This window comes from Bacillus rossius, chromosome 3, assembly GCF_032445375.1.
Source record: "Bacillus rossius redtenbacheri isolate Brsri chromosome 3, Brsri_v3, whole genome shotgun sequence".
Classification (NCBI taxonomy): Eukaryota; Metazoa; Arthropoda; class Insecta; order Phasmatodea; family Bacillidae; genus Bacillus; species Bacillus rossius.
In genome coordinates this window covers 110,817,301-110,844,088 of record NC_086332.1, presented here as the reverse complement: position 1 = coordinate 110,844,088, position 26,788 = coordinate 110,817,301, and the positions used below count along the sequence as shown (strand labels likewise).

At 35.4% G+C, this 26,788-nt stretch overlaps 1 protein-coding gene across 13 annotated transcripts in view; it reads left to right on the top strand.

Annotated features, from left to right (window-relative positions):
• The window catches only part of LOC134531133 (protein turtle), a 423,117-nt gene extending 397,614 nt beyond the window's left edge, over positions 1-25,503 (top strand). For 9 of the 13 annotated variants that reach the window (XM_063366727.1, XM_063366729.1, XM_063366728.1 and 6 more), the window contains one exon: positions 268-25,503. In XM_063366727.1, coding sequence (XP_063222797.1) covers positions 268-1,474 — 1,207 coding nt within the window. In that variant the 3' untranslated portion in view covers positions 1,475-25,503. The remainder of the gene's footprint in view (positions 1-267) is intronic. The other 4 variants (XM_063366724.1, XM_063366719.1, XR_010074944.1 and 1 more) reach the window with 3 other exon arrangements.
• Positions 25,504-26,788: the final 1,285 nt, after the last annotated feature.

Sequence of the window (26,788 nt, the reverse complement as noted above, 5' to 3'; positions counted from 1 at the left end):
CTTTCATGTTTGTAGTAAATATAGTGAGGTTTTATAGTGTAGTGACAAAAAAAAAATACAGTTTTCGTTAATAATTACATAAATTAATCTGCCTTTCATAATCATTTTAAAAAGGATAATACATTTTTTACAATTACACTATAAATAAATGCACAAAATATATTTAGAGGGTGTAATTTTGTAGCATGCATGGTAGAGATTAGTGACTGTGTAGCAGTGTGTGTTTTCGAAGATGGCAGCAGTGTTGATGGGGGTGTGTATTGCCAGCAGATCTAGACAGGGCAGAGTACCAGGTGTAATGAGCGCACTAGGAGGACTCGTCAAGTGGCTACAGACCTGGCTCCTGCCCCCACGCGGCCTCGACCTAGTCGACCAGCGCCATCTCGGTCGCATACACCGTGCCCCCGACGGCCGCTTCGTGCTGGTCGACTCCTCGTCGAGCGCGGGCGGCAGCACCAGCAGCAGCGATGACGGGGGGTTCCTGTCCCGGCGCCGGGCGTCTTGGCGGCGCCCGCTGGTCGCCTGCCCCAGCCAGCTGTCCTTGCGTTCCCAGGCATCAGGGGAGAGCATGCTGGCAGCCTTCCTGCCACCCCGTCTGCGTGCCAGCTCCCCCCTCGCCCCCGGCTGGTCTCCGGGTTACAACTTCTCCGACCTGAGCTCCGTGAGGCAGACGGGCTCCTCCGCGGACCGGTCGCGACCCACGCCGCCCGGCCACGTGCAGTTACGCTCCGTGCACCAGCGCTACTCCCAGGAGCTGCCATCCCTGCGAGCCATTCACGAGGAGGCGTGGCCGGGCCCTCCCCCACCGCTCTTCCTGCCTCCCGTGGCTCGTTCCCCTCCTCGAGTGAGGATCCCTCGCCCCGTGCCGTGGGCAGCAGGGCCCAGGGTGGCTCGCCTCCTGCCGAGACACGCCAGGCACGCCAGGAGCGCGCCCGAGCTGTCCGACCTGCTCATGGAGACCTCGCCCTCCAGCTCCTCAGGCTTCGGCAGCAAGAACACGTCCTCCCAGCAGAACCAGAGCTCGCAGTCGGGCAGCACCAGCGCCGAGTGGCGGCTGCCTCCTTACCGCCCGCCCCCGCCCCCGCCTCCGCCGCCACCACACCCCGCCACCATCCACCAGCTGCTCCTCCGCCCGCCACCCCTGCTCGGCCCGTGGCTCGAGTTCGCGGCCGCCAACTTCCACCCCCCCTCCCCGCCGCACTCGGAGCCCATCAAGTCGCTGGACATCAGCGTCGATGCCCACTACGAGTTCGACCCCGTCTTCCCTCCCACGCCTGTACGACGCCACGCTGACGACAGAGGGATCAGCGACTCGGAAGTGTACTCCACATCTCCGCTCCCTGCGAGGACCAAACACCTGTCCAAGTACGACAACATTGAAGCTCGCGTGCAAGCGATGAAGGAAGAGTTTCACGAGTTCCGCAAGAGGCAGGCGAAGAGACGACGCAGTGAAGAACTAGAGAGTGCTTGCTGAGTTCTCCTTATCTGCCATTTCACCTGGGGCTCAACTCTTAACTCATTGTGTTCACGGTCCTACCCAGATTGGAGAAAAACTGTTGTTATGTTACATAATTATTAATTCACAAATAATATTTATTGTAGTTACTAAATTTTACAAGTTCATCAACAGCTGATAACATTAGTATATTCATACATTTGTATTACTTTCTCTGAACCTTCGTTCCCTCACTTAAAGCCGCTCTCTCACCCGCCTGGAAGTCTGTGAGGGCGAATTGACATCGTGGCGTGCACTTACCGCAGGCTCGGCCATGCCCAATGGGCTCCTCTCTCCTGGAGCGTGCTAGGGTGAAGAGGGTGAAGTTGTGTCCGGGATGCCGTGACCCTGTGTGGGGCTGAGCAGAGGCAGCAGCACTGACAGAGCTTCTCGTAGCTGTGTTTCTTAGAGACACGGGATCTACGAACAGTCAGACGTGTTGCGGGAAGTCCTGGTATCCCGGTTCGTTTGGGCAGTTGTAATGCAGTGAAGGTTGAACTAGCATTTGGGGTGCCTCGGTGGATTCAGATGCGGGGAGGCATTATCCTAACTGTCGAATGGGCTTGTCAGGTCAGGAGCTGAGGCTTGCAAGGTTCACCACCGTCTAACAACGGAGCCGGGTGTGCGGCCCTGTTCCGCTTCCTCGTCTGCTTGCAGAGCAGAACTGCAGTTAAAGGGCATGATCGAGGTGGAATTCCCTACAGCAAGAAAGCATGATGTTTTACTCGTGGTGCTATCGTGCTGGTCTTGTAGTTCCAACTGGCTAGGTTAGGCTAGGCTGGAGAAGGTAGACGTCGGGGTGTGCGAGGGGACGGCGCTAGGACCAGCTCTGGGCTGAGTGAGCATGGTAGAGCCAGGGCATGCAGCATGGTGCACGGGTGCAGAGTGTTGGCGCAAGCGACAGCTGTCCGTGACTGGGCGTGGCCTCCGACAAATGTTTCATATTGCCCGGGGAAAATGCTCAACATTAACAAACAATAGTTTTTGTTCCTAGCATTCATATTTTATATTTTACTAACAATCTGCCTTACAAATATGTGAAAACTTTGTGCTCATTTTTTTTGTTGTAAAATTTTCGAGTCTGAATTAATATAAAAAATATTATATTGTTCATCATTATTTTATTTTTAAATATTTTACATATAGTAAACTGATCAGTTAATACCAGTTTTTCTCAAAGCTGATCTCATTGCCAGACCAAAACAGATAATGGTTGTCAGCTGTGTATAGGCTCTACTATGTGTTTGTATTCTTTTGTTGTCAGACTGGTTTGAGTATTGATTTCATATTGATTTCCATATTTATTTCATATATTCAGTACTTTACTGATATCTACAACAAATACTAGGAAAACTTTTGAATGTTGTTAGGAATGTTTTTGTGTTTATCCGCAGTATATATATACATATATGCATTTTCACTTTAGAGAGAAAATAGTTTTGATTAGAGAGTGTAGTTTGGTCATTTGCCAACGTGAAAGGATATTCTAAATATGTGTTTTTGTAAAAATTTATCATGTGGCATTTGAGGGTTATTGTGTAACTACAGAATTAGATCCCTTGTAATGTTCATAGAACTCTATGTATTAGTGAACTGGACAGTATTATCTTAACAGACAAGAACTAGGTATGATTATTTAACACACCTAACACAGATCAGTAAAAGTTGAAAGAAATTAGACAGAAATCTCTGTCACAATATGTCAAAGGTTTTAAGCATATTCTTGACCAATTCATGTCTTGTTAGCATTGTTTGATAATATATTGTTGCACAACCTATCTGGTGCTGTAATTACTCTCAACCTTTGTTATGATTGGAACAAGTTTGCAAGCTTTGTAAAACTTTGGTTTAGGACTGCTTTATTTTTTACAAACAATGGGCAACTTTTAAAAATTATAAAAAAAAATTTAATTTATATAAAAACAATTTTCTAAGATGTATCTGACATACAAAATGTTGTTTATTACATGAAAATCAATGTTGACAAAGTTATTTAAATCATAAATATGTATATATGCATAGTTGTTATTTGAGTGTGAAAGTGTCCTGATCAGTTTGACATCATAACTCTGGTGTGTCACTTTAGTGCATGGCAAACTGGAAGGCTGGAGTTGAGTTATTAGAAATTGCTGGAACGAAAAATGAGAATTTTGAAAAAAAAATACACATCCTACATTATACTATGAGTAGATAAAGAAAAAAATTGTTTACATTATTTTACTTATAGTCTCTTAGAGCTGAGATTACAGGAAAAAATTATAAACATGATGTAATGTTTCTATTTCTCATGATGTTAAAAAACATTGATTCATGAGATACAAACGTAAAGGCTGCACTACCTTAAAATACATCTGGTGTTCAATCCCAGGAAGGGCGGTGCCAGAATGAACAGGCGTAGAGAATCAACACCCACGGGTTGCAATGTGGGTTCTCTGCTGCAACTGCAGTGTACGAGTCAGATAACAGTTAGAGTTTATTACTTTGTATTCAGTGGTGCTTGCTATGATCATGCATAACATGTTGAATAATTATAACATTACTGTCCAAGATTCACAATCCTTTCACAAAGCCCGAGACAAACGAAACATGTGAAATCTACTCTGAAACGTTCACCTCATCATATAAATGGCAATTATGTTACCTATATATTATGTTAGTTGATTTTGCAAGAGTTTTTACGAAGGTATTTTCTTGTCTCTGTGTTGACTAGGTAATAAATATACGAGTGCATAATAAAAAATAACTTATAGAGTAAAATCTTTGTAAAGTTTCTGTTGAAATTCTTGTTGGGATGTGGGATGTAAAATATGATTAGATCAGTACCAAGCTTCAGTATGTTCCTTATATCAATCATAGCATATATTGCTTTATCCGTTGTTATTAGCAAGGTTATTGTAACAGTTATTTCAATCGTAGCATAGCCTTAGCCTTTTTTTTTTTCCAACAATACAGTTCAATTGTATAATCTGAGACTGGTTTTGACAGCTAAATAAACTGCACACATTATGACTGGAGCCCACAATAGTATTGGTTTCCAGTGGTAACATCTTGCATTGACCGGCCACAGGTTAACTCAGAATAATGGCTGCCTTGGTGTTGTTTTCCCTAAAAATTAAATTTTTAGTACTTTAAATTAACTGTGGTACATCTATAGATTGGAAAATTTTATTTTATATTACAGAAGTAAATTTTTTAAAACTTGTATCATCATAATTATTTTATGTTATATAAACAGCTTCCAACAATTTTCATTTTTCAAAGAGTACTTTTATTGTACTTTGTAAATGTTTTTTATGTATAAGACTTTCTTGAGGTTTACAGCACACTCAATTTTGCTCTGTAATTCAAACGTTAAACTCATATATAAACATTACATTACTTATCAAGATATAAAACATAAAAGACAAATTATAAACATTCCCTTTAGTATGGTTTCATGCAAAACCCTATCACCAAGGAAATTTGCACATAATTTTATACCTCACCAAATATACTATTTTTGGTATTTAAAAACAATTTTAGGACGGCTACCTACACCGGTGGTTAAAAAACATACATACGTATTTGGTACTGTACTCCTTTTTTTTTATGAGGATTTAAAACAAAAGAATAAAGCAATGGTTTAGCAAATATCCACAAAAACACATAGGGTAAAGTAGGGGAATTCCGAACATCGGGCTAATTCTAACCACTATTGATCTCTGAATTCTCAATTCAGTTAATTCGCCTGTAGGCTGCCAAGCTCTAGCGAAGGGTGAGTGAAGCACGTTCAGAAAGGTAACGCGACACTGGCTGCGTAGAGATGGCAACTAGAATGTTTTGTTTATTTCGTCGATAATTCTTCTAAGAAATTTGTATCATATTATGTAAGTAAGATAATAAAGTATGTATAAGTAATATCTACAATAATTTGTGCACAAGTAAACAGGACATATAAAAATAATAATGAACTTGGAAATTATTTTAACTTTCTGTCATCTGTAGAAGATGCAAGTTTATTTGCACATTGTAGTTCGGGGTGATTCCGATCTATGCTGATAGGAATTACCCTAAAAAGTATTTTTATCAATAAATATTAATTTTTATTCCAATTATGCAGTACACTTCACAGATGCCTCGACATAGAACACGAACACAAAGCGCCATGGAATGCTGAAACACTGTATGCAGCTGTCAAAGCAGTAGAAGAAAGAAGAAATAAATTCGGCAAGCAGCTAAATAGTATGCAATTCCATATGTACACTCCATGACAGACTGAAATCAGCTAATTTTTAAAAATTTAATTTTGGAAGACTACCAATATTTAACACTGCCCAGGAAAATGAGAATGCAGATCATGTAATTCTTCCATCAAAATTGTTTTATGGGATTTCAATGACAGACCTCAGAAAGCTAGTTTTTCCTGTGAAACTTTAGATTCCACACAATTTCTGCATGGCAAGTAATTTGGCTACAAGGGATTGGCTGGAAGGTTTAATGAGGCGACATCCTAGTATATCACTCCGACAGCCACAGGCAACAAGTATCAATAGGATTACAGCTTTTAAAAAAGTTGAATTAACTTATTGTATGATAATTTGGAAGGCCAGATGTTGAAGCACAAATGTTCACATGACAGGATCTGCAACGTAGACGAGACTGGCTTAAATACTGTCCTTAATTCAGGAATTCTCGTGAAGAAGGAGGGGAGAGTTGGAACAGCAGTCAGCTGGAAAGGGGACGTAATGTGTCGGTTATATGTGCAATGAGTGCCAGCAGTTCTTTCGCACCACCAATGTTATCTACTCACGTCAAAGGCTGAGCAAGATTGTGAATAGAGATGGTTCCCAGGTTCTTTATATCAGTGCTCTAAGTCAGGTTGGAAGAATGAAGACCTAATTTTTAGCATGGCAACAACATTTCAGTGCCTTTTGCTAACCAGATCCTAACAATCCAGTTTTGCTTGTTCTGGATAACCATTCCACCCATATTTCTCTGAGTCATGAATTTTGTCATCCCGAAGGAATAATCATGCTGACTTTGTCTCCAAACACATTGTTTCAAATGCAGCCTTTGGATGATACTTTCTATGCACCCCTAATGAAGGCATATCACGAAGCATGGAGAAGATGGATGGTAAATCATCCCTACGAAAAACTCAGTCGAGATGAACTCTCAGAACTCTTTAACATTGCATTTATGAAGGTAGCGACGTATGAGATGGCAGTCAATGGTTTATGAAAAACCGGAGTTTGCCCACTAGATCCCGATATTTTTTCTGAAGAGGAATTCCTTCCCAGTAGCTTACAAGAGGTGAATAGGTCTACCACAGAAGGAGAATTGAAAATGTTACCATTGTCACTTCTGCTGTTATTTCAAGTTCAGCTACTGAAACAGAACTGTCTCACCTAATATGGTTTTCACACATTCCAGTTGTGCTGGTCCTTCGTGTTCTTTGCAGGATGTGGCTCCAGTGCCAAAACTAATTTTTCGGGTAGCAATAGAGTCAAAGACTAGGCCTAGACGTAAAATGTATTCTCAGGTTGTAACTTCAATTCCACAAAAGAAATTTCTTGAAGAAACTAGGTAATAAAAGGCTGTTGCTAAAAAATTGAAGAAGGTTGAATAAGAAAGAAAGGAACTTTATGGAAACTTAGGCCGAGATTCTCGGCAGAAAAAGAAACAGTATCTTGAGATCCTTTCAGGAAGTTCCTCAGAAGATGATACAGTTGCTGAACCTTGTGATAATCGCTGTGACAACATAGAACAAACAATAAGCAATACCAAACAATTTTGCATTCTTGGTAAAGATGAAAACTATGACAATGAACATTGATATAGGTGCACTTTGTGCTCAGAGTGCACTGCTTGTGATACACCCAACCATTATGTTTGTAACTGTTGTCAGTGATAAACACCACTCACTCATAAACTAGTGGATTTTATCACCTATAATTCAGCTATTGTTTATATTTTATAATTTTAAATTTTTCTCAACAATTGTTTTTTGTTGCACACAAAGTAAATTGTTCCATTTGCTTGTGCTATGTGTGCTATGCATTTATTTGTGCTATTAGAATTAGTAAAGCTATATCTATGTGTCTGAAATATTTCAAATTATTTGGTAAATATAAATGATCGGAATCAACTACATGTCAGGGTAATTTTGACCAAACCTATGACTTATGAAAACTGATAATTTTTTTTTTCAAACCAACCTAGTTTCTTTATTGGTAATACCCAGAAGCCATGACAAAATAGCACAGTGTATATTCTGTTATGCACCTCCTTGCTGTAGCAAATTTTCTTTTTATGGGTAATATTAAATGATCGGAATTCCCCCACTATCCTACCTTCAGAAGAATATATAACTTCTAAGCATTTCTTCCGAACTTACACTGAACTAAAGCAATGGCATCAGTATTAGTTTAGTTGAAACTTCCCATTGTTTCATGAAATTATTCTGAGATATTAATGTAGTAACCTTCCTTCACTACATATAATTTTTACCTTTGGAACAAAATCAGCTTGGCATTACATAATAATCATATTTTTGTAATAATAAATTTCTTAGCACTATAAATTGTGTGTGATTTTAAGTGACTTTGAAAACACTTTGTTAGAGTTTTGTAATAACAAGGTTTTTATTATTGAGGTTTCACTGCATATCATGTTTTAGGAAAAGCTATCAAAATGCATTGCACATATGAATGTTTAATGTGTAATATTCCTTGTAGTTATTATCACTACCATTTTGTATTAAACAGTCTTTTGCTATATGCATGTATGGGACTGCAAAACATATTTTGGAATTCATTAATGTATGCATTTGTTACTTCAGCTTTTTTAACTTTGACATCCCTTTTCGAAGCAAGCACACTTCAGAGCTACACAAACAATTGGGACGGGTGAGTTCACATCTGAGTTGTGACGTCAAATGAAAGTCAGACACAAGACCTCCATTTTGGCATGCTGTGTACACATGGTTTTATTGTTCATTTATTCATAACTTTTTACAAACAAATTTTACAATTCAAAATTTTTTGGTGTTTTATTGGTGTAATAATCATGTGAAAACATCCTTGAGGAGAAAAATTTACATGTTGTCCATTAGTTTAGCTTAAAATCATTATAGTAAAAGACAAACTATACTGTGTTTTTATGTGACACAGCATTTAATGTTGTTTTTCTCAGCACTAAAATGATTTCATGTTAAGTTTGTGACAGTCATCACCTGGTTCTGGTAGGTAGGAGGACCGTTTGAAGCACAAAGAGTTGAGTCAAAGCCATCCCTCTGAGACATGTTCACAAGAAAAGTAATTACGTTGTGTAAATATCGACTTAAAATCATTTGCATCAAGCACTAGAAGACAATATCATTAGGCCTATATAGAGTTTTCACCCCTACAACAGTGATTATCACTAATATTCTTACACTGCAAAGTGAAATGTACTCACAGAGTTTCGTGACATTGGAGAGTCTTTTTTTTTTCATGAATTTAAATTAATTTTTATTACATGAGTAATAATATAATTATTAAATTTTCATTGTGAAATGACTAATTAATGGCACAATTTTCAATTCTGAGAAGAAAATTGAATGTTTAAAGTGTGTAAAAAGTTACATTATTCATTAAATTTGCAGTGTGATGTAGTGAATTTGCAAAATTTAAGGTGCAACAACTGCAAGAATGTGATTTAGAATGTTTTATGACATTTTATGATCTGAAGAACCTGCATATTATTATTTTTTTGTATTTATGGAGTGTGTGGGAAATAGTGTATGAGAAAGTGGAAAATGTTTTCGAGGTTATAATTATGTTCTAAAAATATTAGTAATTACTGAAAACTCCAAAGAGGAAGCAAATTACTATACGGTCATGTGAAAAATATTAATATAAGAACTGATATATATTATCTTTATTCGTAAATATCACATAATGTTAAAATTGAATTTCAAAACTTATGTATGAAATTAATTAATATATGTATATATAAATACTATATTGTTCTGTTTAAAGTGTTAAAAAATATCTAAAAAAATATTCAAAGATTGGACAAGACATATTATTTGTTTAAATGATACAGAAAATAATTGTATATACATTTTTCCAAAGTGTGACTTTTCACATTGAACTATCGAACAAGTATACAATGAAGATTTTTTAAAAATGCTCAGAACCAGTAAATAAATTTGTTGAGATTGTAAGTAAGTGAGTTCATCTTTCTCATAATAATTATGATTCTAACACTGTTTATTCTGTGTCACCTCCCACAGAAGTTTCCAAAGAAATTCCCATTTTTTGTTGCGAATGTGTGTTTAGCATGCTCATGCCTCGGTGCACACAACCTAACAGAGTGGACATTTCAGATACCACGAGCAGAATAGCAATTCCTCAGACTTGTTGCTATGTTAATGAGTGATTACATATCATTAAATGAAGCATTTAATGCATCATTAAATGAAGAAAAGTTTTGTACCATGACTTGATTTTTAACCAGTTTTAGTATCTTTTTTTTTTTAAAGTGTACATTGAATGTTTTTGTTTTCGTGCAGACTGACAGGCTCGTAGCAGCTAGCAAAACATTTTTAGGAAGCATACAAGTGTCATTCAATGATGTTTTGTAGTTTCTCGTTTTTTAGATGGTGAGAGAGGCTTTGGATCTTCAAACACATGTCATCAAAAGTTGAAATGTTTAAATTACTGTATTTTATTGGTTGTTTCATTACAATGCTTTGATGTGCACAGAATATAAATCCAAAACAAGCATACTATTTGAATTTAAGAAAAATAATTTTAGAAGATGTTAACCTTTCAGGTGTTATGGTGAAGGATTTTAGTACATATGGCATTAGAGTCCAGGACTCCAGGATTACAGGAATACAGGATTACAGGTCAGATTTGCTGGCCTCCCACAGCACCAAGGCAAGCCATGCTTAATTCAGAAAGTAACAGAGATAGCAGTTAATTATGTCCACACAAAGTAGCTCTAGGATAACGATCAATGACTGTGTTTAAGTTGTGGCTATTCGAACATACATTGTACAGATCTGGGTCTTGTAACTCACGCTTTTACTAACAGTCTTTTAGACAGATTAACATTGTGCTATAAAGTTTTTATTTTTGCCACCCTTAACAGGAACTGTGCAAATTTCTGTCCTCCAATTGTGCTAAGGATGGAATGGACCAAAATTGTACCTGTATAGAAGGTTACGAAGCATCGTGCCTCAGTGTTATGTATAGTTCTTGTCAGGGGCCAGTTCCAGGCGTTCTCGAGTTACTCTCCACCTATCATTGGGAGGATGTTTAAATGTAGCAAATAAGCTGCCAGATGCTCCTAGTCATCTGAACACTCAGTTTGTTTTTACTCATGTAAGTGTGGCAGCTCTGTAAAAAATTAATTATTTGTCAAGCAATAACAAAACAGTGGTTATACTAATCATAGAGCCTTTTAAATGTTTACCTGCATCTTAAAAATCAGGAATTCTTGATTTTACACTGTTGATGAAGAATCAGTCTCTCCCCAATTGCTGGCGTACATTGCAGTAGTTGCTCGCGGTGGCAGCGAGGATGTGAGCATGCTAGCGCATGACAACTGTGTCGTTTCGTTGTGTTTGTTATCTAGTCAGGGGTGTAGCCGTAACCTCCGTGCCCTGATGCTACGGTCCGCCCCGAGTTGGTGTGGTGAAGCGTGATAGTTTCTCTGTCTGTCGTGCTCGCAGGAAAACTGTTACGTAAATGTTAATTATTTAGGATGATTGAAAAACAGCATGTTTTAGCAGTAGACATTAAAGTTACTATTAATATTTAATTTGCTTGTTATTGTGTGAAAGAATATTTTGTATTTAAGGTAATGTTTTGAAAGTTTTGTTTATTGGATTGTGCTTGTGAAATTGTTTATAAAATTTATGAGAAGTACAAATAGGTTAAGTAATGTATATTTTATAATGCTTCTGTTTGCCATGGAGTGTAATGAAGCAGTGATGTCATTGAAAATATTATTGAAGACAACTCTTTTAATCTTATAATAACAGGAAAAAATAATATAACAATATTTGCATTTGTAAAGCATTAAATTTTTTTTAATGAAAATTAGATATGAAAATTATATTACCATTGAAAACATTTCTCAATTGAAAGAAACCATCACTGTCATTCATGTAGGTTTCAATTTTAAGTACAAAACTTAAAACAAAGGCTTATACGTACAAATCTTTGCAAAGATGCAGGGATGTTTTAATATTTTAGAAAACAAATTTTGAATATTGATTTGCTGTTTACTTATGCTATACATTATGTTCATGTGTAAAGAGATGAATTTAAAAAAAAAAATAAGGGTTCATTTCACCCATGTAAAATTCATAATTTTTTTTATTGTGATTTCATGTATTCTTGATTTTAATTACATTATTGAAATACTTTTCATTTATAATATTATAAAAAATTTCTCCAAAAATATATTTATTCCTATGCACTGTTAATGAAAAGTGGATCATTAACATTGAAATGGTTGTTCAGTACATATCTATTTTGACATAATCCGTAATACATTTGTGCTACAAAATTATTTTAAGTTGAAATTCAGAAACAAAAAAGGTATGCCATACACAACAATTATTTAAACTTCAATTTTAGTGAACCTGATTCTCTATACTAAATTCAGAATTTACCTCTGTTGCTCTGACTATTTAAAATTAAAATTTTATGCCGAAAGAACAGTTATGTGCAGTATACTGGAGACAATGTCGCGAAATTTACCTCCTGCAGATTTTAATCATTATGCAACGTAGAACTAGAAAGAAAGTCACTTGCACAATACTGTGACCACTGCTTCATGATACTCCTTAATGCTGTATATTTATGTACATAAGTTGGCTTTTGTTAAGGAAGTGAACATATTGTTCAAGCACATGAAAAAATGCTAAAATTTTTACAAAAGAAAAGTTGTGTTTTACCTTCACACTTTATTATTGTTAACACTAATGTGTGCAACTATAATTAAACCTTTGTTATAGAAAGATGGTTATGGTGTGCACATCTTTGAGTTATTTTATTCACTCAGCTCAGTAAATCAATGCGTACACAGTACGAGTGATGTGATTAAAATATTCTAGCAGAAATGGCCTGACTTTGTTGAGATTTTTTTAAAACTTCATTGAACTGTATTGTGAATGATTTCAGAAATTTACATATAATTTTTATTAATTTACTTTGTTTTATAAATTGTAGGTTTTAAAAATGGGATGGGAAATATGCAAAGATGTGCAGCACCAAGCAAAGGAGAAATATTTTGTGTGTATTTGGTAGACTCAAATCTCAGCAGCCACACTGTGTATTTTTAATTTTTTCGGGTTGTAGAACATTTCCCGTGTGAAGATTCAATGACATTTACACTGCATGGGTATCAGTTTTAGTTTTCTTCCTCCACCAAAATTTTGAGTGTACAGAACTACAGATACAGCATGCTGCATTTGTAAAAAGAAAAAAATTCATGAATTCTCAAAATTGTGAGTTAAGATCAATGTGGTGATTTCAATACTTAAAATAAATTTATTTATATACTGTAAAATATAATTGTTAAGTAATACATAGTAGCTTATTGAGCCAACACTTTTAAAATCACAGGCAGTATATTTTTAAAACAAATCCGTCCTCCCACAGTAGAGGGGAAAAAGTTACTGTACAAAAATTAGGCTTACCAGTTACAACAATAACATTGTATGTTACAGGTGGTTCTTGGCAAAAATGGCTATAATATCAGATTTTACTCTAATAACCCCAAACTACAGAATGTTTTTTTTTTGCTACATAAATTGCTTTGTTTATGTAATTTTATGTAGTTTTTGCAAGAAAGCAGTTTTAATAGTTATTTTCCCTGTATACTCCATTTAAACTAAACTGACAACTACGTGTGCAACTGCACTAGCTGGCTTTTACCATGTTTTTGGTGTTTTGCTTAAAACAAATTTATAAGTTTTTCAGCTTTACTGCAAACCACAAGTCAGTTTTAGAGATCCTTTCTATGTACACCAGCATTCATGGCAGTTCTTGCTTTTGTTTCCTGCTCTGAACTTTAAATATACACCTTGCTAACAGATTATTTCCCCTTAAATATTTTTACTAAATGTTTTGTAGTTTTAAAATTAAAAATAAAAATAAAACATTTTAATGGGAAATTGTCGGATACATTATTTAAATGTATTTGTTATACAGAATATTTTCTACAAAAAAATTTAATACAGTTGTCACTGAACTGAACATATTTTTTTATAAGGTGTTTTGCTATAAAGAGGTTTACTGTATTGTTAATTGTGTGTTACTGGCTTTAAAAAAAACCCAGCCTGGGTTGCACGCATTCCAACCAACAGTATGTTAGGGCGAGTAGTTTCAGCTTAACACCTTCACCAAAAAAAAAATTGACAAGAAGTCATATTAGCTGGAACGTATTGTACAAAGGGTTGCTCATAACATCATGAGAGTAAATTTTCTCTGTTTAAAACTGAAATTACCTTGGGAAATAAAAAAGCTGTACAGTCTGTTCCAGCTTAATTGAATAATTTGGAAAACCTGGTTTTAGACCTACTTTCGGAAATTTCTTCCGCCGTGTGTAAATGTTAACATTACAAAGTGTTTCTTTCGAATGTAAACATTATAATGTGATTCATGTAAATTTAATCATTTCCATGTGGAAAGTAAAACTGCAACGAGTGGTAAAGTCCTTAAATTTCACAATAAAATTATCTGTTCTTGAAAATCTAAATATTTTATTTTCATCTTAAATATTGTGCCTTAATTTTTAAAGAGTTTACATTCATTAAAAAAAAAATTATTTCATAATTATTTGTGAATGCAATTAGGAACCATCACATATCTCAGAAATACCTTGTCGAAAATCATAATATCCGGTTATGAATAAAGCTCTTTAACTTGTTTATTACACATGTCATTTATTACTGTTTTCTCCCTTCCTGAGATCACAAGCATATATAATTGTGTTTCAATGAAACTGCCAATAAAACTGTCACAAGGGTTTTTCAGGATTGTAGCTGGTAGCTGCTAGATATAGTCAGTACACCCTGATGAGGACACAATCAAAACCAAACATTAAAAAAAAGTCACCTGCCTGTGATAACAAAACATTTGTGCTCAGTTTGTTTGACTGGCTTCAAATTAGGACTTAAAGCAGAAGAGAATGTCATATCTTAGCATCTTATTGAACCGTAATAAATGCCCATTTGAAGCTGTTTCTTTATACTTTTCTGTACACAAAATAATAAAAAAATATAGCAAGCTCATACCATTTTTAGAATTCTGAAAATTTTATTTAAATGGTAGCCACATTCTTCTTGTAATCACACAGACCTTGTGAAACTAAAATTGTTTGGTGGTTAATCCAGTTTGATAAAAGCTAAATTACAATTACAATTACATTGACATTGGTGAACTTAGAAGAGACATTTATTATTTTTTTATTTCATAATGGTACAGTAAATGTACAAAAACTTTTAACTACAACAAAAAATCAATAATAGTCCTACATGCAAAATCTTAGGACACAATTATTATTAATATAAAAGAACATGCTGTATTGTAGAAATAAATGCATCAGTTTCATCTAACACATGTAAAATTAATTTAACAAATATGAAGTACAGTGAAGGTCATTAATCTGGATCCATGGGTCGCCACGTTCTGCCGACCTCGGCTGCCAGTTGCAGCATTGCACTGCGCTGTGGTCAGTTTATCCTTTCTGTCTGTTTTAATTTCAGTACGGTGAGTCCTGTTTGCTGGTGGATTACATTTTGCATTTCACAAGTACATTGTAATGAGTTTTTGAAGAAGACAAATGCTTATCTGTATTTTTCTTTCTATAGAACAACTTATTATGTAATTTGTTTTAAATACTACTGTACTGCAAATTCCTTTCTCTTTGGTATTCCTATTAAAATTATATTGACTGTCGATAATGTGGTATGACCGTGGGCCTTATGTGCTAGATTAAAGACCTTATACTGTACTTTGAGTTTTTAACTCAGAAGTTACAATGAAATTGTTGGTTTAACATAACCCTTTTAAAACAAGTATTGTCATCATATATTTAATAAACATTGCAGGTAAAAAAATTTGGTTATAAGACAAAAGACAGTACTGCAAAACAGTCATTAGCTAAATTAATATACGCAATTTTCAAAACTGAAAAAAAAAAAAAAGTTGGCAAGTGTTGCTTTGACATTTCTGCACTGGTACGTTTGATTTTTTCATGTATATGTTTCAATTTTTCGCCCCCTTATTGCAATAATTTACATTCCCATTTATTTACATATTACAAAGATATATATTTTTAACAATGGCAATAAGGAATCAAAGTTCAGCATTTATTGTGTATTGTGTGAGTTGAGCCTCCATTGAGATGATGAAGGTACATGTGCCCTTTCTGCAGGCAGCATGCACTACACAGTACTCATTAGGTGTTCCTAGACAGTGTGGAGCTACGAGTGTTGAGTCCACCATACAGCTAATGGGTCTGTTGTTAAGGTGCCAAGTGTTGGCGTATTTTATGTGCTACGTGTTCAAATGTAACAAATTATATGAAGGGAAAAAAACATTTTCCTCTTTGTGAAGAAGATGAAGAGTAAAAGTGATTTTTAGTACCAGTACAATATGTATTTAGAGATAAAAAATATTTCCATCAATGTAAGGCACTTAACTCATTAAAATCATTACAAACACATGTTTCCTATTTTCTTTCCACTTTATAATGTTGCTAGGTAGTTACAAGCTATCAGTAATGGTATTTTGAACACAAATGTCTAACAGCTAAGAAGATAATGATGCCACGTGCAGATATGCATCAGGGAGTGTGCAGGTCACGAACATCTCAAGAAGTACGCATAGGCATACTGGAGGACTGGGCATGCAGTCGGCAGTGATGGTGCTGGAAGTTGTGAAACACCATTCCCAGCACCATTTTGCTCATTTACTCCTCACTTCAGTTTACAGTCACACATTAAATATTAATAATAGAGAAGTGGCCACTTAAATCATGAGTAAATTATATCTAAAAGGTGTAGATCATGTTAAATTTTGTTTTATATATATAAGGGATGGGCTGGTCGAATTCTTGATTCCCAATGAATCTATAGTATTTGAAAGATTTGAGATTTGGGGAAAATGATTTGAAGAAAAATATTGGAATAAATGAAGTAAATTCAAAAATTCACTGGCAACTCTCAAGTTTACTAGGCTTATTTATGTTAATTATATGTCTAGTTGCGATATTTAGGGACCCCTTAAATATGGTGAAGTGTGAAATTTGTAAAAAAGAAATGATGAAATTCAGCTATTTTTAAAGTTTTTCACAAACCAAGTTTGGTGCAAAAACAGCTGTTTCTGAGAGTTGATCGACACAATTTCTTAAAACGTTTCACAGGAGGTCATATATCTCCAACATAATGTTTTTTTTTCTACTAAAGTGTCCATTGATTTTATTTAGAACACTACAAATGCTCTACTTGCTTTTTTTCTACATCTTGTAGCTTCATATCTTTGGTTATTTAGTGTAAAATCAAGATGGCTTTTTTTTTACAGAAGCTGCTACACATTTTATATTTACACCTGGTTTTACGTAACTTTTTATTACTTGACCTGATAATAAAAAATTTAATTTTTTAAGTGGAGAAAAACTTTTTTTCCCAGTAAACATCCCAACAAATGTGGAAAGTACTACAGCTTTAGGGGGTACGGAGCACCAAAATTATAAAAAAAATTGAAATTTTTTTTATTTAGTCATCCAAAGCTTTGAACATTCCTTTTTCCAGTGGTGTATCAATTTTGATTGTGCACCTACTAGAAATATCAAAATTATTTTATTTTTTTTTGCAAAATTGTGCAGGTCAATTATATATACTAAGTGTGTCTTACTAATCCTTTGATTTTTTTGTGGGGTCTTGGGAAGATAAACTGGCAGGTAAATGTAAATATATTATACTATCAGTGTTAGGTAAATTTGAAGGAAGTTGGGAAAATGTTTTCATATATTGGCAGCAGTGTACAGTGTATTTATTGGCCATTGTGGTTCAGGAATACTATTCTGCAAGCATGTTTTCTTGTGGTTTTATAGTGTTCTGCTGATCCAACATGCCGAGGTTTTCTAATAAAGTATTCAAAAAACGTGCAAATTGGAAAAAGAAAGTGAATTGAGTGACTGACAAGTTTTGGGATTGCTATCAAATTTTACTTCTAGTATAGACCAAAATAACCTAAAAGGAGACTGTTCCAGTTCTGTGCATCATGTTCTTGAAAACTCTTGTAGAAAAAAACTAGTTGAAGTGAAAGAAAATTACCATAACATAAATACAGGAAGTGAAATGTTTGAGGTTATTGATATTTCTATACTGTCAAAGATACTTCAGAATAATGTTTTATGCAAGCAGTGTGCTAAAAATGGCATATGTCTGAATCTAAACAAACATATAAGCCTGGCTGCAGAGATAGAAATACTTTGTAAACATTGTAATTACAAGACAACATTTTCCAGTTATACTAGTATAAATGTAAAAAATCCTGATAAGCAGAAGATTTCAAGTAAATATTATAGTGTAAATATTAGGTTAGTTTATGGACTTCGCGCAATTGGCAAGGGAAGAGCCGCTTGTGCTATGTTATGTGGTGTAATGAATTTACCAAGTCCACCATCAAAATTTGATTGATATGTAAATGTGGTTGGTTCTGCTGTGGAGGATGTTGCTATGAAAAGTATGGAGGCTGTTGAGGAAGCTGTTGAAGAAAATAACATGGATTGTGACATAACTGTGGCGTTTGATGGCTCTTGGCAGAAACGGGGACATACATCACTAAATGGCAGTTTCAGCCACACGTGTAGATACAGGAAAGGTAATTGACATTGCAATCATGTCTTAACACTGTAAATGCAAAGGATTACCAGGAAATCATTAAGAGCGGTGTTCATCTAACTACAGTGGATCTAGTGGTGGTATGGAGGTTTCTGAAGTGAGACTTTTGAGCGTTCATTGTCACTGTATAATGCAAGATATGTGCGCTATTTAGGGGATGGTGACTCAAAAGCATTCAAGGCAATTGAAGAAATGAAACCATATGGCGAGTGTGTACAGATTACAAAACTGGAATGTGTTGGACATGTTCATAAGCGAATGGGTTCAAGACTGAGATGACTGAATACAAGCATGAATGGAAAAAAAGTTGAGTGATTGAAGAACACTAGATGGTAAAAACAGACTGACAGACTCCACCATTGATATTATCCAGAATTATTATGGACTTGCAATAATACAGAAAATGAGGACAGCTGTCTGGGCTCTGTTTTGTCACATTTCATCGACTGATGATAACCCACAACATGCTGTGTGTCCTAAAGGAGAAGAATCATGGTGTAAATATAACAGAGGCAAAATTACAGGAGAATCTTATAACCATCCTCACAGTTTACCTTCGCCATAATGGAAGAGGTTAAACCAATTTTTCGGTATCTGTCAGAGATCAATCTCCTGAAAAAGTGTCTTCATGGTCGTACTCAGAATTCAAATGAAATTGTGTGACGCCACTCCCGCTGCCTGTCTTTAGCTTTTAAATTTATTATTAATAATGTGAAATATCTCAGGGTTTTTAACGGGGGTTCGGCCTCGTGGCTGCAGGCAGGAGTGCGTCTCGGAGTTTGGAAATTACGTTCAGAAATTACCCGGGCTGTTTAGGCCACCCAGGACGCCTTGAAAATAATTAATGAACAGATTATCAGAACACTGCACTTTATTCAACGTCGATACACTGGATGGTCCTTTTACTGGCCGCGTCCGTTGTCGTACCGCTGTGACACACGTAAACGCCGGCGAATAATATGCGCGACCAGGATAGATTGCAAAGTGGATCGACGGGTTGAAGCTGTGGCTACGTGTCTCTGAGTAAGATTTGACATACAGTCACGGAGTTGCGGATGCAACAAATTATACAGCAAAGTTAACGAATAGCGGAGTCCCTGTGATTAGGGTGGTTTGCAGTCTAGCCTGCGACAAAACTAAAGACTCGAAAAGTTATGCAATCACGTCAGTGAGCGACGTACGCGTAAAGTCTCAATGCGTGGCAAGATAGTCACTTAAAACACACGTTACCAATTACACTAAAGCATGAAGAAAGTTACAATATGAAAGTTATTCAATCTTTCACAAGATTCTCGACGATAACAATTAATTGGCTACTGGAGCCTAAAACTGCGTGCCAATATTACGCGGTCCTTAAACTGGACATGGCCTTACGTATTACGTTAAAACAAAATCCCTAACGGGAATTAAATATTAAGTTAAGTGTCGCACGAAGTATCGTGCGACTTAAGTGGGGTCGGCGCCGAGCTAAATGAAGGTTTGTAGAAACTTACACTATTGCTGAAATGTTGAAGAGAAAACTAGAAGTGCTGGCCCGACGTTCGCGGAGCGTCCGACCCCTGGGAGCCCGAGTTCAAGACTGAGCGCGAGACCGCCCGGCGGCCTCGCGCCTAAACGCGTGGAACGCGGGAAAACCGACCCGACCAGTTTTGGACTTAGAAACAAATTACACAACATATGCTTATAAGACAATTAGACATAATTACCCTTACATGAACCCTTCTTTTAAATTGTTATTAATTTGGTTGTTTTAATTACAAAATAATCAAGTGTTTAATTAGGCGCATTGCCACACCCGGCCGGGCGCTGTCGTCGTCGCGGCGTTCGTTGCGGTGCACTTTCTTACACTTTGTGAAGATCGCGCTCGGGCGTGTTCGTCGCACTTCGGAGCCAGTGTTGCTGTGGCATAACGACCTTTGCGGACCAGAGGGAGCACCGGCGGTTGGCGTCATGTGAATAGCGTCATATTGAGTAGGTTGCCCAAAACTGTGTTTGTGCAAATAAAGACCCTTCATTTTGGTGTTTATGATGCGGTAGCATCATTCAATCAAGGAAATATTACAAAATGTAAGGTATTGGAAGAACTGGGGTTGAGTATTGGCTCTCGCACTGCTGATGCTATGCTACAAATTGACTTAGAAAGACTTAGGCAAGCTGAAATGGGAGTCAGAAATCTGTACAAAAAATCTGATTGGCTAGGAGGAATGCCAAAAGGAAGCTTGAGAGTGAAATGGAAGAGGACATTGACAATCCTAGTTATGGAGAAGGCATGCACTGATTGCCAACTTTGAAGGCCATTTTCTAAAAACATCTTTTTTCAAACTTTAAGGTACATTTTCTTGACTTTGGTTTAATGCTGGGAGACGAAACTAACAGAATGTCTTGATAATGTGGTTCTATGCATACTGAAATAATATCTTTAAAAAATATTCACAATAATAATAAAAAAAAATTATATAACATCAAAATATGTAAGAAATTACAACAAATAATTTAAAAAATTATAATTTACATTGTTTTATTATATTGTTATTTCAGCATCACTATGAAATATATACTTACTACCTGTAAAAATCTGGAACAAATAGCTTTTATAGATTTATCTAAAATGTTAACATTGCAAGCATAGGGTGCTCCTTACCCCCATATATTTGGTTATTTAGTGTAAAATCAAGATGGATTTTTTATAGGAGAAGCTGCTACGCATTTTATATTTACACCTGGTTTTACGTAACTTTTTATTACTTGACCTGATACCAAAATTTAATTTTTTAAGTGGAGAAAAACGTTTTTTTCCCAGTAAACTTCCCAACAAATGTGAAAAGTACTACAGCATTAACCTATCTCCTCGTTCGTTTACACTTAACATTTAAAACATTTTATAGGTTAAGCCAATAAATAATTGTTAATGTTACTGTGAAAAAATGTTTTAGTATATTTAAAGTAGGTGTAGCCTTGTTCCTATGTTTATGTTTTCTTTAGTTGTTATTACAACATATAGAAATTTACACATTATGTAGTGACGCCGTCCCCGCTGCCTGTTTTGAAATTACGTTAATTAAAAGGGTTTAAAGAATTTTGATCTCAAGGGCGGGGTTCCTGGCCTCGTGGCTGCAGGCAGGGACGCGTCGGCAAAGGGCCCCCCGGGCTGTTATGGCCTCCCAGGACGCCGTATTAGAGAAAACACACACGTACGTTTAACAGATTTATTACGTCGCACACGTTACACTTCTCTACGTCACATATGGCACTCACGCGACTGGCCGCATCATCGTCGACCTCCGCTCAGCCTACACCACCCTCAATTGGCGGTACTCTTTACGGTCGCTCGGTAGCCCGGCGGCTAGTACTTTAAGAGGGGTAGGTTACCCGGCGAGTTACGGAGACGAAGGCTCGGGTGAGCGGCAAGCCCGTTTCTGCACACGTGGTTGTTTGCGCGCGACGTAACACGGGGTACACTAACGGCCGGGTATACAAGTACACTTAATAAAGCAATATTACACTTACGTAGCACTGGAAAGACTCGGTGGCGAGTCACACATTTTAACGAAAGACCGCACGAGATATCGTACGGCCGGTTAGGGGCCGACCGGGGAGCTGTTGATGAAGATTTGAAGATAGTTACCTATTGATGTTAACGTGGAGATTGGCGCGAAAGATGAATGCTCCCTGTGCGCGGGGCTGCCGGCCCAGGTGAGAGCTAGATCGCTACTGACTATTCTCCCTGGCAACCGGGGCAGGGAGGGGGAAAAATCCGCGGGAAACTGCGGAGCGCGGGAAGGTGATTCCGGCCAGTTTTGTGAACTATATTGGTTTACAAAATGATTAGTTAATTAACAATAATTATTGGCTATTTTAAAAGTTTTAGTTTTTGATTGTTTTATCAAATGCATGTACACAGACTACCTAGTTGCGCAATGCCACACCCGGCCGGGCGCTTTGCACACATAGGAGGCCGTGACTAAGGTTAATTCTACTACAGGTTAGGAAGAAAACGGGTTTTCTTATGGGCGAGTTTGGCACAGGGAAAAATTCTGCCGCTAGGTGCGCTGGCGTAGCGAAAGGGTAACACTTTACACACTGCCATTGAGGGTGAACGTGAGAAAACCGCATTGAAGTAAAATAAAATAGTCGATATGGTATTTAGTTATGTGCTTTTTGTTTGCAAGAATTATATTGAACAAGTCTTCCGTTAAGAACGTGTAAATTTCACAACTTTGTGCCTTTTGGGCACGTAAATAAAAGCTATACTGCGTTTATGTTTCGCCGCGAGCAATCTGCATATGAAGGTAAGCAAATATTTGAGGTAAGTTATGTCTGGATGAAAAAAGATGTGCTTGTTTGTTTTTATCGGTTTGATATCACAGTAACTATACTATTTAGTTTGTGAATGTTGTTGATTCTCGGATTAATGGAAATTAGGCGAATAATAACTAAAGTGAAGTTGAGGTCATGACCTCACTTTACCTTACTTCACTTTACCTGCAGGTAAGCTTTGTACTTCAATTACAGATTTACTTGTTAATATAGCAAGCATAACATAAACAACCTTTCGCTTGGTTATTATTCGACTGATTTCTCGGGATATGCGACAGTCTTTCCAAGCTTAACGTAAATTTTATTCATGCCACTAATACAATTTACATACCATATTCCATTATCAGTTACAGCAAGTCCGAATTTAAAATTTACGGACACAAAACATTGGTGATTTACTAAGATATTTAAGAGAAAAATAATTGTTTTTTCAACTTTTCATCGCTTCACTGTGAAATTTGGTTTTCAAAACTATGAGTGTAGTGAGCTTGTATGGTGCACCCATCTACTTGCAGCATTTGTGCTTGTTTAGAAATTTGAAATAGGGATAAAATGTGGTAGGTAAATGGTTGTTCCTTTTGTGCTTAATCTTCAAGCACTATGTGAAGCAAAAATTAAATAATTAGATCAATGCCATTGGATGTGTAGTTTAAAGGGGCGGTTCTTAACTAAACGATTTTACTATTTTTTTTTGTAGTTAGCCTAACTCAACTGACTATTTTAATATCTCAATCGTTGTAATGTAACTAACCTAACCAACTGTCCACACCCACTATTTAAGTATTTTAAACGCAGCTTACTAAATATAACCTAACCAACCATTTTCACAGTATCAAAATTCTTGACATATTTTTTAAAAATTATGTTATTGTAGTATACTGTTTTAACATGTAGAAACGTTAGGTTAGCTACATTAAAATTACTGTGAAATGGAGTGAATGATTGGTTAGGTTAGTTTTATGTGTATGTTGCAGAACTATTAGTTATTAAAATGGAAACGGGACAAACAAAATAATTCAAATTTTCAACCACATGGTTGCCTTCATAAGAGTGGAGAATACACCATGTAGATATGTGTAAAGGTTTTAAGTTGGATTTTTTATATTTAATTTACTTATTTATTATGCTGTAAGTGATGGCCTCAATTTAATTATTTGTTTATTAAATTGAAATCTCATTGCAAAGTACCACACTTAATTAAAACATATATTCTATATCCATGTAATATGTTTTAAAATTGTGAACTTTTATAATGAAGTACCAAAGCTGTATTTTTTATGTTTCAATGGAATTTCACTGAAGTCAAAACATATGTTTTAGAGAAGTAATATAAGCAATTGTAACTATCACGTTTTAAAATTACTAGCTGATTGTTTTTAAATATATCAAATTGTGCTGGAAAAATCAGTGAAATAATATGTGTATTTGTATTACTAAGCCTGCACTAGAATTAATTTGTCCCTTGGCATGTAGTGTCTCTTGCTCCTGCCCTCTCTGTCGTCGCCAGGTGCTCAGAGGCAGGGAATGCTACAATTGATATGTCCATAAATTTGTCCCTATTTTTCATTTTCAACACTGATTACTTTCCTGCATTTCATAACATTTTTTTCTGAGGTCTCAAATATAGTTATTTTAAATTTTATAAGGCAAAAAAATTAAATTCCAATTGCAATATTGAACTTTTCCTATAGACATCACATAAGGATTAGTTAATTAGCTATTATTTGCTTTAAAAAATCAGCAATGAATGTTTTTTTTTAAATAATACATACCTCCAATATGTTTTGGTTGACCTTTGATGTGAGAAGGTAACGAAAGCCAATAGAATTAAGTGTATGTGACAACTCAATGATTGATGTTATCATTACTCTTATTCCACAGGCTGTTGATGGTGAAAGAAACAATTCTGGCTGATATTTGGTGGATAATTCCCATGTGTCAATATACTCCAAGAAACCAAGAAATGTCTACATAAGAAATGATCATTAAGTATTTTTCATGTTCCAATACAGGAAAATCTTTATTGTTAAGTGCAGATTATGAATAGATGCAAATATTTCTTTTAATGTTAAATTATTACTGTATTGTTTTTATATCAGTTATTATAAAAATTAACTAAACAAATAATTCTGAGTAGCCTATTTGTTATGTACAGACATAATATTGAAATATTTCAAAATTTAGAGTTTTACCTTTTCATCATCTGATCCAACAGTCAGGCCTTTCCATGGTTTGTTGTTGTCTAGTATGGAATAAACTTGTGCAACTTTTTCTATGTAATTTACGGTGCCAGAAATATTTTCTATACCAGGCTTGTTACTGTAAAACTTCAAAGCTGCAGCTGTTTCCATTGTGAAAAGCTACAAGCATGAAAATTTCATTATAATTTTTACAGCAATAAGAAATTATTTTTTTTTAAGGTGAGTTTCATGTAAGTTTCTAACCAGTTTTAATCATGTAATTACCCTCAATGTATTGTGTTTGTGTGATAAGTAAATTAAATTATTAAGCTAGGTTGTTTGTATAAAAAAATGTTAAATATAAAACTATACTGGTGACATACAATTTATTAATTTTTTTAGTTCTTAAATATAATGTTTTCATCAGTGATTATTGGATTATTTCAGTTAATGCATATGCCCAATACAAATAACTTAATAATTTAACGTCTGGTGTAGCCTAGTAAGTTGAATTTTAATTTGTAGTAGTATCAAAATAATTAAGTAAAACTTTTGTTGTCTCCCCATGTTACAAATATAAATAATTAATGGTAAAAAATAAACTGTCTATAAAATTATTTTTGTGTACTTATTTAATAAAACAAGTATATATATTTAATTTACAAAATAATTTTTATGTGCTGTGTGCACAGGATGTGAATAAATTGGCAGAGTCCATATTTCCCATATCATTCCCAAAAATGCTCTTGGAAGCAAAAGAAAATTGTGTTCATAAATTCATTAGTGCCACTGGTAGTTATTCGGTAAAGAAAACAATGACAAGTACCATTATCGCTTAAATTTTGATGTGTGTAACTTTTATTATGAATAACTGCATTATGGAAATTACATAATTTGTACAGCAATTTGTAGTTACCTGCTACATGAGAGTAACACTTATTTTCTGGAAATTATTTGGCTGTACATGTTTATATGTTTAATTTGGGGCCATTCTTTGTAAACCATTGTGTGATAAAATAGGATTTTCTAAGCCCAGTGTAAATGAATTTTTCAGATTGAAATTAAAATTCCCTTAAAGCTTTACTTAACAGTGATTAAATTAACTCACATAGGTTTTGTTTTATTGAAAAGCAAATACTTTGAAAATTATTATTCCTATTGTAATACATTCAAAATATTTAAAAGAATTTCATCTGTAATGTGTTATATTTCATCTTTTTTTTTTTTTTTTTAATTTTTTTCTTCTGAATTGTGCTGGTGCCCAAGTTTTAATAAACATTGCAAATTATACTGCAATAAGGTAATTTTAAACAGACAATTATAGTCAAGTCTTTAAGTGAACATAGATTAACTGAATTTCATGTTACGATTCTCAATTCTATACCTTTAATAATAAAACTTAAATGTATTTCTTTCAATTTTATGTTTTACTTAAAAGATATGAAATAAAATATCATGTGATGCCTGCCCTGCAAATAGAGCACTTTTCTGCCATAATTGTTTTACAGCAGATCCAATGTTCCTGAAGAGCCAAAAAATTGCGGATAAAAAAAAAGGCAAGTTAATTTCCCCTGCCATGAAGAAAAAAAAATATTTTGTAGGACTTAATGCAAAAAAACTATCATAATGCACACACAAAATTCACAGCTATGCTATGCTGTAGAATAAAATCAAGTAATTATCTTACAAACCACTTTACTACTGTATGGTAAAAATTTTTCATTAAAAGTAAAAATGCCATCAGCAACTGTAAATTGTTTTAAGTGCGATTTTGGTTACTTTGAAATTTTAAATTTAAATGGTCGTAACTGCAGCAAGTATTGTATTTGATTCAAAAATGAACTTACACTCATCTCTAGTTTTCTTCTGTATGGCTTGCGCTGTGTCAAGTATGAAGGAAAG